This window comes from Cyrtonyx montezumae, unplaced genomic scaffold (genome assembly GCF_038088225.1).
Source record: "Cyrtonyx montezumae isolate F1298 unplaced genomic scaffold, pur_monq_1.0 scaffold_20, whole genome shotgun sequence".
NCBI classification, from domain to species: domain Eukaryota; kingdom Metazoa; phylum Chordata; class Aves; order Galliformes; family Odontophoridae; genus Cyrtonyx; species Cyrtonyx montezumae.
Genome location: NW_027071937.1, coordinates 4,224,482 through 4,234,856, shown reverse-complemented (window position 1 = coordinate 4,234,856; position 10,375 = coordinate 4,224,482). Strand labels below are relative to the sequence as shown.

General features: G+C 63.2%; 1 protein-coding gene across 1 annotated transcript; it reads right to left on the bottom strand.

Moving 5' to 3' along the window:
- On the bottom strand, positions 1 to 10,154 carry FIBCD1 (fibrinogen C domain containing 1). Its single transcript, XM_065737489.1, has 7 exons — positions 10,083 to 10,154; positions 5,701 to 6,177; positions 4,780 to 4,939; positions 3,990 to 4,126; positions 936 to 1,032; positions 492 to 671; positions 1 to 299 (listed from the first exon to the last, which is right to left on the bottom strand). Exons 1-7 carry the CDS (start codon positions 10,152 to 10,154, stop codon positions 40 to 42), a joined length of 1,383 nt encoding a protein of 460 aa, XP_065593561.1. The 3' UTR covers positions 1 to 39.
- Positions 10,155 to 10,375: the final 221 nt, after the last annotated feature.

Below are 10,375 nucleotides of genomic sequence, written 5' to 3'. Positions count from 1 at the left end.
TGGGAAGGGCAGGGGTCAGGGAGGGGCTCGGTCCATCCGCTAGTTCTCCTCCCGGACGGGCCGGATCTTCATCTCAGTGAACTTGAGGGAGTATTGCCAGCCAGTCCAGGAGGACCACTCGATGCCATCGGCGTAGGAGCTGTGGTGGCCCTTGAGGTACTGCCCGTTGAGGTTGGAGGTGTGGCAGTTGCGGTACCACCAGGCGCCGTGGTAGAACGCCGCGCAGTTGTTCTCCGAGTGGTCGTTGTCCAGGTCCTTGGTGGTGAACTTCATCCCGTTGTGCTTCAGGAAGGAGTCTCCTGCCACAGGTAAAGGAGCCATGAAGGGTCCTTCCCACCCCTCTCCCTGGGGCGGTTTCCAAAGCCCGGAGAACCCCACTGGAGCTCCTTGGTGCCATATGGGGCTCTCACCACTCAACCACAGCCCCCCTCTTGCTTCCAGCTCCCAGTGGATGCCACAGGGGTGTGATTTGGTCCCCTGTGGGGCCCTACCTGCTGTCCCCGAGTAGTCAGCGATGGAGATGGGGTACCCGTCCTCCTCAGGGTCAACAGAGAAGAGCCCCACACCGAAACTGCCGTAATGTGCGAAGGCCGTGCCGTTGTCAAAGTCCTCCAGGTCAACGCGCAGCTCATAACTGCCCTGCACCGTCAGCACGTGGATCCGCTTCAGCCCTGCATGGAGCGGGGTGAGCGGGGGTCCCCGGGGTGCAGCGATCCCCACTTCCAACCCCCGCTGCCCTGCCCAAGAACATGCATGCAGCAATGGCAGTACTGCTGCCCCTCCTAACCCAGCAGTTGCCCTGCTCTCGCTGTGGCTGCCTGGCCATGGCACACAGGACACGCGTGCTGGCTCAGCTGTTGGGGTGCACGGGGTTGGCCACTGGGAGCAACGGTCCCCCGGTTCAGTCACTCGCAGAGGACGCCCCACGCACGCACCTAACCAGTGCTCTCCCGTCAGCTTCCCGAAGCCGTCCCTGTAGGCTTCCCAACCTCGGAAGAAGTTCACGGAGCCGTCCTCCCTCCGCTGGAACACCTGGGGAGATGCAGGGGAAGCCAGGGCAGCTCCGGGCTCAGCCCTTCCCTTCCCCCCCCTCCCCACCTCTGTTCATCAGCATCTCACGCCCTGTGTGTTTTGCCCTCTTTTATCTTCAGTTTCGGGTTTGATTTATTGACAACGATCCAGAAAACGCTGCTCCCCGTCTGACCATTCGAACGTAATTAAGCCTCCGGCCCTGGATTAATTGCATTAAACTTGGCCTCTCCATCCTGCCCGCAGGGGAACGGAGCCTCTGAGACGGCCCCGGAGCGCCGCGATGCTCAGAGCTGGAGGAGAGGCACTGCCATGCCCACTGCCACCTCCCCGGGCTTCCCCTTGCCCTCGCAGCCACCCACGCGTGTGCTTTCCCCCGCAGCAGCCATTGCCCACCCACGGGAGGCCCGGCTGCTTTGGGGCCGGGTGTGATGGGGCCGGGCGCGGCTCCAGCGCCGATCCTGCTGTACTTACCTTCTAGAATTAGAGCCTTAATTTTAATCCCCGCTCTGAGCGCTTGAGAAGCTGCGGCTAAACCCATTTAAAGGGGCTTTCGGGGGGTGAGGGGGCGGCGGGGCTGGCTGGGAGCCCCGAGCTGATCTCCCCCCATACACCGCGCGGGGCAGGCAGCGGCGCCGATGCTGCCGTTTAATCGGCTTTGACCCGAGGTTGTAAATAGGCCAATTTTAGGCTCACGGGACGCGTCTTCACGAGCTGAGCCCCCACGCGGTCCCCGCTTTTGGCTGCACGAACCCCGTAGCGCCCCGCACCCCACGCTGGGAACGCTGCTCCCGTGGGCGGTCCGTCCTCGTGCGGGGAAGCGATGGGGGTCCGCAGGGGGGGGGGAATAGGGGCCGGGGCTGCAGGTGAGGGGTGCTGGGGTGCTGGGGTGCTGGGGAGCGGAGCCGGCTGTGCTCGCGGCACGGGCTGCCGGCTCCTTCCCTCCTCATGAAATATGCATCGCCCCCTCTTAAGCAAAAAGGATTTCGTTCCCCGCTTTAAAGCTTAGGCTGAAATATTCATCGCCCCTTCTCGCCGCCTGGCTGCTCACCGGAGCGGGGCAGGAGCTGGAAAGGGGACAAAATGAAGAAAAAAAAGAAAAGGAGTGCGGCCCTCCTTTGGGGTCACCGTCCCCACGGGCACTGCGAGGGGGGCACCGCCGCTCGCGGGGCGGAGATGCTGAGCCGCAGCCGCAGCGATGAAGCAGAGCAGTGTTTGCAAAGAGCCCGGCACGCGGAGCGGTGTCCTCAGGCGACGGGAGGGCCGTGCAGCCGCGCTCCGTCACACCGTTATTGCTTTAATAACGCGGGGGGGGAACAGCGGCGGGCAGCCCCGGGCACACCGCAATTAGCGGCAGCGCGGACGCTGCCGTGCGCTGGGGGCACGGAGCTGAGCTCGTGCGTGGGGATGGGTGTCCCCGCAGCCGGGGATGTGCCTGGCACCCCCTCCCATCTTCCCCTGCCACGGCTCTCGCAGCTGAAGGCTTAGCTCAGCAGCTCCCGAACCCAAATGGATTCAGTGCTTCCACCCACCTACCCACATGCAAATAAGCCCAAATGTCAGGAGTACAGCTCCAGAGGAGGAGGAGGAGGAGGGGAAGGAAATTTCACAGGCTCTACACCGCAGCATCCTTACCTGGAGCCCACCGTGTGCCCCAGCACCGTGACTGGGCGAGCCCCCCCACAGCCCGTGGGGACGTATGGGGCCGGGCCGGGCTGCCCCGTGGGGCAGGGGGATGGGTGGGCTCCGACCCTCAGCTCTGGGATGCAGCACGGGCTTTGTCCCTCTATCAAGGCAGGGGCTCACGGCGTGCAGTCCCTCCCTTCGCACCCTCCCGGCCCCGCTGGAGCCTTCCCAGCTGCAGCAGCTTTAAATAAACCTCTGAGTGTCTGGCTAATCACCTTGGGCTGCTCTTCAGGCAGCTCTTTGACTGCGTGGCTGGGGTAGGCTGCGCACGGGATTTGCGAGGACCCCCTATGCCCTGGGAACCGTGGTGTGTCCTCTTTGCCCTCTCCCACCCCCAGGATGTGGGGTCGCTGTGCTGTGCCTCAGTTTCCCCAGTGTGAACCCAATGTGCAGCTCTGCTGGGGTGGGCTCCGGGCGGACCGAGGCCGAAGGCTCATCAGCCCCTGGAAGGTGGTGGGGGGGGGAGGGGGGTGGGAGGGGTTTGCTAAGCTGCCTCCTGGCACCACTTAAAGCTGCTTAGGGGAAGCAGATCGCAGGGATTTATTTCCTAGAGCGCCCAGCTGGAGGGGTGCAGGGCTGTGTCCTCACGGAGAGGCCGCCTGTCTGCCCTGGTCACCACCCTGCAGTCCCCACTTTGTGCTCAGTATCCCCCCGCACTGGGGGCACCCAAAGGAATCCAGGGGGTGGGGGGGATGGCCGCATCCCCCTGCCGCCCACTGCTGCATTACTGTGATTATGGGGCTGTCGTGGCCGTGGCACAAAGCGAATCGGACAGGGCGAGTTAATCAGCGCCGCAGTGGAGCTGCCCCCGGGCGCCCCTTCGTTAGCGGTGCACAAACGAGCTGGGGTGGGTGATGCTGTGGGTGTGGGGGATGTGAGGGCACGGAGCTTTCCTTTGTGCTTCAAAAAAAAAAAAGGGTGAGGAAAGAGTTGATTAGCACCCAACAGTGCCCTCTGTGTTGGGGCCGGGGGATGCTGGGTGTGACGGAGGGCAGGGGGTGTTAGTGGCCCCCAGGCCATCATCTGGAGGTGCAGGGGTCCCCGTGTCCCCATTGCCACCACCGTGTGTGCTCAGCCCTGTGGAGAAGAACGAACTCCAACCATGGCACTGCTCTACAGCCCGACCCCAGCAGCACCCAACAGCCCAACCCCGAGCTCCAGCCTTCTGAACCCTCGCCAGGTCCCTGAGCACAGCCAAGCCCTGTCCCCATGACACATCCGAGTGACATCTCCCACCCACAGCCCCCACATCCCGGCCTGGGGACATCGCTCACCGTCCAGCCGCCCCCATCGGTCGTCATGTCGCAGTAGACCTGGAAGCCCGAGGGGTAATGTGTGGGGAAGATGGAGTAAATCCCATCCTCTTGCTGTCCGCTCACATAGATGTCAAAGCAGTCCCGGGGCCGGGAGCCTGCAGCATGACACAGGGATGGGGTGGGAAGAAGGGAAGGCTGGTTAATTAATGATCTCATTTCAAGGCTTGCCATTTCTTCAGGCTCCCAACCTCGCTGCTTCGCTCTTTCCCTCTCTTTCCCTCCAGGGATTGGGTCGAGTGGTGCTGGGAGGGATGGAGGGACTGTCCCCATGTCCCCATGTGGTGGTTGGGGCAGGACAGACCCCCTGGAGGTGGCCGTGGGCACAGAGCTGGCAGCTCCAGGGCAGCTTACTCAGCCCCATCTCAGTGCAGCAGCGATGAATGTGACCGCTCCCAGTGCTGCACGCTGTGTCTGCAGTGCTCGCACCAGAATAGAGGAGAAGGGCCACTTCAGGTTTTGCTCCTCCTGCATGGATGTGGGGAGCAGGTGAAAGTAAAGTGGATTTTGTGGTGGCTGTTCTGTGGAGGGCTGGGGGCTGTGTGGTAAGAGGCACATCTCCCTCCTACCTCTTCTCCCACTGCCATATCAAAAGTCTTTCCAGGCTGCTTTCCCCATCCCAATTGTCTTCTCCAACCCCCTCTTGGCAGGTAGAGGGCTGCTGGGAGATGCCCCATGGCATGTTCCCCCCCCATGGCAAATCCCTCCCCATGGCACAGTCCCACCCGGGGCCAGGGGGTTCAGCTCTCACCATTGGAGCAGCCGCGGGGCCGTGCTCCCCGTGCTGGGGCTCGCTGCAGGTCGGCCTTCAGCCGGGGCCGCACGCTGCCGCGCTCCTTCTGCAGCGTGTCCAGCACATCACTGACCGAGCTCACCAGCCTGGCCATGTTGGTTTGGCTCTCTGAGAGGAGCTGTAGGTGGGGGACATGTGATGGGGTGATGGGTTGGGGTTAAATGGAACTTCAGCCCCTTCTGCCTTCAGGGCGGTGGTAAATCCATCCCCGTGCATGCTCTGCCCTCTCCCACAATTCCCAAACACCTGGAGGAGCAACACTCCCAGCCAGGCTGCAAGCTGGGGACACAGAGCAGTGGCAGATCCCACATGGTGTTTTGGGTTGATGTTTTTTCCCCCGGATCTGCTCCCCTGTGATGCCCAGAGCATCAGTGCATGGGGAGTGAGAGCTTCTGAGCTCAGCCCGCGGGCAGCTGGGGACAAGGAGCAGCAGGGACACGGGGACTTTGGGAGGAGCTGCGTCCTGAGGCTCTGCCTTCCCCCGAGGTGACCCGGCTGGAAGAGCTCTGTGGGGTGAGGGCAGGCAGGAGCAGAGCAGTGGTGCTGGGAGTGGAGAAGGGATGGTGCGGAGCCCAGGGTCCAGTCGTGCTCTGGATCTTGCTGTGATGCCCAACAGAAACCCCCCAGCTTACCCAGGTAAGATTTTGGTGGCTTTCGGGTGGTGAATGAGGCAGAGGAGCTATTTGTGAACAGAGCTCCAGGGTGGGCAGGGAGGGGACATCCCCCCAGCATGATCCAGGGCACGGAGACCTCAAATAGCTCCAAACCCCCAAGCCCCTGCACATGGAGCTGAACTTGTGCTGCCTCCAAACCCCACCAACCCCCAATCAGAGCTTTTCCCTGCATAAAGAACAGGATCCACGCCTTGAGGACACCCACCTGGATGAGCCTGCCCTGCTCGCTCTGCAGGGCGCTGAGCTCCTGCCCCATAGCACTGTGCCCCTTCTTGAGGCCATCGCAGTCAGCCCGCAGCTGCACGGTGTGCGTCACCAGCTTGGTCACCTCGTCGGTCACCCCAAGCAGCAGGGCCTTCTGCTGGCCCTTGGTGGCCTTGGCCTCAGCATCGTGCTCAGCGAGGGCTCGCAGCAGGGAGCCCTGCAGCCCCTCCAGGCGCCCGACGCTGCCCGCGGGGTCGGGGCAGTTGGGGTCGATGAAGATGTTGATGCGGGAGCTGTCGGCTTTCTCGATGGTCACCAGAGCGTTGGCCTCCTCGGGGTTGGTGCTGATGACGGGGGGAGGCTCGGTGACGGGTGTGTGGTAGTGGTTCATGAAGAGGATGGCCCCCGTCACCGTCACCGCCAAGAGGACGGCCACCGAGAGCAGGACGGTGCACAGCACGTAGCCACAGCTCATCCTCTGGGGACACAGAGAGAGGGGACATCGGGATCCATCCATCCAGACAGACCCATCACCATGAAGGGTCATTGGGACCCATTAAGATGGACCCATCACTATAAGGGGCCACTGGGACCCTTTTGAGGTGCCATTGGGACCCATTAAGATGGACCCATCACTATAAGGGGCCACTGGGACCCTTTTGAGGTGCCATTGGGACCCATCCACACAGACCCATCCCAGTGCCCTTCCATCATGAGGTGGGTTGGGACCCTCATGGGGTCAGCCATGGTGATGGAACAGAGAAGTGGAGCTCGTCTCCAAAGGATTTCTGCCCAAGGGATGGGGCCATGAGAGATGGAAGCAGAGATGCCCATCACGAAAGCAGAGTGCTTGAGTTCCTACATAGAGCCTGGAGGGTGGCTTTGCCTTCATGCCCTCTTTTGAGGCAGACCCAAAGAACTACCCCAGAAACCAAACCTTGTGCCCAGGGGACACTGGAGGGGCTGGGATGTGGGCTTTCTGAGATAACATTCTGCATGGGTTAGATCTGCTCCAGCTCTGGCAAGGAGGGAGGTGACACTGCACCCTGGTGCGGTGCTGCAGGAGGGGATGTGGGGACAACAGGGCATGGGTGAGCTCGGCAAGCAAAGCTGCTGAGGCTGCCTGGGAACCACGGGTATGAAATAACAAAGAGGGTGAGCAGAGCAGCGTGCAGCCGTGCGTATGTTTTATTGAAGGCATGATGCTCAGCAGGAGCAGCCCCAGCCTGGGAACTGCACGCCGGCTCCCCACTGCCCTGGGAGTGTGGGAATGCAAGGGGAGAAAGGGAGAATCCTCTGCGCCCTGCAGTGAGGACAGCAGGGAAAGCAAAAGGAGAGAGAGGGGAGCACGGGGCATTCCCAGCGCTGTGGGGAGGCCGGAGCCACACTGAGCAGCAGTGGGGATGGCTCCCAGTGGGGCATCTCCCTGCACTGGGGTGATCTTGTCCCACTGTGACCCCACGGAGGAGCGGTTGCTCCCGGGCTCAGCCTGCAGGAGCTGCTCCGTTCTTGCAAAGGCATCAGAGCAGAGGGTGTGAGCTGCCATGCCGCCCCTTCCCATCCCACCTGCGGGACACGGGTGGTGATTTTCCCCTGACCCCGGTACAGCTGTCACAGGGAATCGCAGCACTGCCAGAAAGCCATCTATTTGGAGAGACAAAGACTACTTTCTCCAGGAATGAGGAGAAAATTGCTGCATCTGCAAAGATTTCCCAAGCCCTGTCCCCTCCCGTGCACATCTATCTGGAGTGACACCTTCCTTCAAGCACCCTTCATTCACGCTCCCGCAACCATTTGCATTAAGGTGACCACTGCTGCGGCAGCTGGAGGGGTGGGGGGGGTGGGCACGGCTGCCCCACACAGCCCCAGGGATGCTCTGTGTTTTTCCACATGGGGCTCAGCCCCAGAGCCATCCCCCCCCAAGGATGGGGCGGTGGGAGATGCAAGTGGAGATGCACATAGCTGACAGCCCTATGGGAACAGCTGGGACCCCACAAGCACAGATGCAGAAGGACAGGGCAGGACAGCTGCTGGGAAAAGGGGAATGTTGGGTTATTTGGGATCCAAGCAGGGAACGCTGCTGGTTTCCAGCCTTCCAGCCCCGACATTGCCACCTTCCTGCCACCGCTGGGTGCAGGAGTGAGGGGACGACCCCTCTGCCAACACGTACCTCTGCCTGCAGCCATGAGATGCTGAGCAGTACAGCCCTCCCCGTCCCCTGGCATTGTGCTGGCGGGTTGTGTTACCTGGCAACCTGCAGTGGGAGAGGAGGGAAACTCCTCCGGCGGCACCTGGAGCACTCTGAGCTGGGGTGGGGGTCCCCCAGTGCCCCCTGCTCGGCAGCACTGTGCTCAGTGCCCGGCACAGAGCCCTGCCAGCACCGAGTTCCTCGAAGCTCTGGGGCTTTCTGCTCTTGTACGGCCTTGAGCTCACAGATCATCTTGCTTTTGGGCAGACATAGGTCATCTCTCTGCTGACAAACCCTGATTATCAATGTCCTCCTTGCCAGCTGGCCTGTGTCCCCATGTTGCTTCCTTCCAAGGAGTGAGAGTTTTCCCTGCAAACCTGCTCGGGGTGCTGGGGGTGGGAAGGATGCAGCAGTGCAAAACCCAGCACAGGTCCTGTCCAGGCCACCAGAATTCTGGTGGCCTCCAATCTGACATCTGCTGGCAGGTTGGGGAGCAAAACCACTGCCTATTGCTGGGGCCAAGCCCAGCTCTCAGTGTGCACACAGAGCACAGAGACAGAGCTGGAACCACGGGTACTGCTCCTGCTCGGTGTCCCTACACCCAGGGAACCTGAGCTGTGTGCTGTGAGCTGCCCACAGGCAAGCATCCTGGGACTGGGGTGCCATCATCACCCCACCACGCATCCCCTCCTCCTTGGCCCCCGGGGACACGAGCAGCCATGTGGGTGCCGAAGCAGCAACTCCAGCATAGAGAGCCAGAGGGAGGAAGGCTGCTCGTCCCCGGGCAAGTGGAGCAGAGCCGGAGCCAAGAATGGAGAGCAGCGGTGGGAGAGGCTGCCCCGTGCCGAGGGGATGCTCCTCAAGGAGGAGGTGCCCTTTACTCCAGCCAAAGGCACCGCTCTTTGTCGCCAGGATAGCTCCGTGCCATGGGATGGGGCAGCCCCAGAGCTCTCCCCGTTCCTCTCTCCAGCCAGGAACAGAGCAGGACCCCGGCTGTGCTCCCTGCAGCCCAGCCATCCTCCCCTCCTGCCAGCTCCATCTGGCTCCAGAGGAGCCCAGCCCGAGGACCGCAAGGGACAGTCCATCCCACGGCTTGCTTAAGCAGCTCACTGCGCATCCCAGCTGCTCTGTCCCTCCTTCACTGGGCTGAAGCAGCTCTGCTCCAGCCTCTCTCCACCTGCTCTCCTGCTCAGCACTGCACCCTGCCCTTCCCAGCCCCTCTGCTCGTTCCCAGGCACGGACACGTCACAGCCGAGCTGCATCCCGCTGCCTTCTCTCCCCCGTGCTCGTACAGCCTGGCACAGAGGATAGGTTTCCATCGGAGCCTCCGGGAGCTGGAAGCAAACTCTGCTCTCTCCGCAAAGACGTGCAGGAGCAACCAGCTCCGTGCTGCGATGCCCAGCCCTGCACGCGCTTCCCTCATCAAAGGGAAGGGGGAAAACGAAACGATAGGCACGGGGATGAGCGAGCCCCCGGTGGGGACCCCCTGCCCCTCGCAGCGGGGTGCAGATGGAGCTGAGAGAAGGGAGACTCAATCCCTCAGCTCGCACGCTCGGCGGGGACCAGCTCCTTCTCCTTCTCCCACTGTTCCCACGCCTCTCGCTCCCACTCCGCGTCCCCCCACGAGGTGCGAGGCAGCCCCACGCCACAGCCACGCTCCCCTACCTGCCGCCTGCGGATCCACGCTCGGATGCCGCCCGCACCCCAACGGCTCCGGCTGCGGGAGATGGCACACGTGCAGCCGCCCCGCAAACAGGCTCCGGCACACGCACCGCGACGCCGGCCCCTGCCCAAAACCCAGCCGGCGTTCGGCTGTGACCGTGGGTGTCCAGGTTTGGGGGGGAGCGGAGGAGAGGGGAAGGCGGCTGGCCGCGGCTGCAGCGCGCTGCCAGGACTCGCAATCCCCTCTAAGAGGTGATTGAAGCGGTTGAAACGTGCGGCAGTCAATCCGAGCCGGGCGTGAGCGATCGCCCGCTGCGTGCCCAGCGCTCAGCTGCGCCGGAGGGGGATGCGGGAATCAACGCGGAGCCGGGGGATGCGGGAGGCGGCGGGGGGGGGGCTCGGAGCGGTGCCCGAGGGATGCTCCCGGTGCCGGGGGAGGGGGCTGCTCGCCCCCGTGTGGAAGTTACCGTGGAGTGTGTGTGTGTGTGTGTGTGGGGGGGGGGGTGACACGCGTGGGACCCCCCGGCCCGTACCTGCGGTTTCTCCTGCTGCCCGTCCTCAAGTTGCGAGGCTCCTCCCATGGTTTTCCAGCGCTCGTTCCCCATCGCGCCTCCAACTTCGACCCGAAGTCCCCGAGCCCCCGCCCCGGCGCACCCCGCACTCCGCGCAGGGAGGGAGGAACGGGCGGCGGCGGCGGAGGGAAAGGAGGGAGAGGAGGAGGAGGAGGAGGACACGGGCACGGACGCGGGGGTGGGCCCTCCCTCCCCGGCAGCCCCGCCCGCCCCGCTCCCCCCCCCCCCTCCGGCCGCGGGCAGGGGGCAGAGGG

Excerpts from the sequence above, each read along its gene's own strand:
- FIBCD1 (XM_065737489.1), bottom strand. The coding sequence starts at position 10,154 with ATGGGGAACGAGCGCTGGAAAACCATGGGAGGAGCCTCGCAACTTGAG. Across the intron at positions 6,178-10,082 it reads GGCAGCAGGAGAAACCGCAG|AGGATGAGCTGTGGCTACGT; the intron begins GTACGGGCCGGG and ends CTGTGTCCCCAG. Across the intron at positions 672-935 it reads GACGGGAGAGCACTGGTTAG|GGCTGAAGCGGATCCACGTG; the intron begins GTGCGTGCGTGG and ends CGCTCCATGCAG.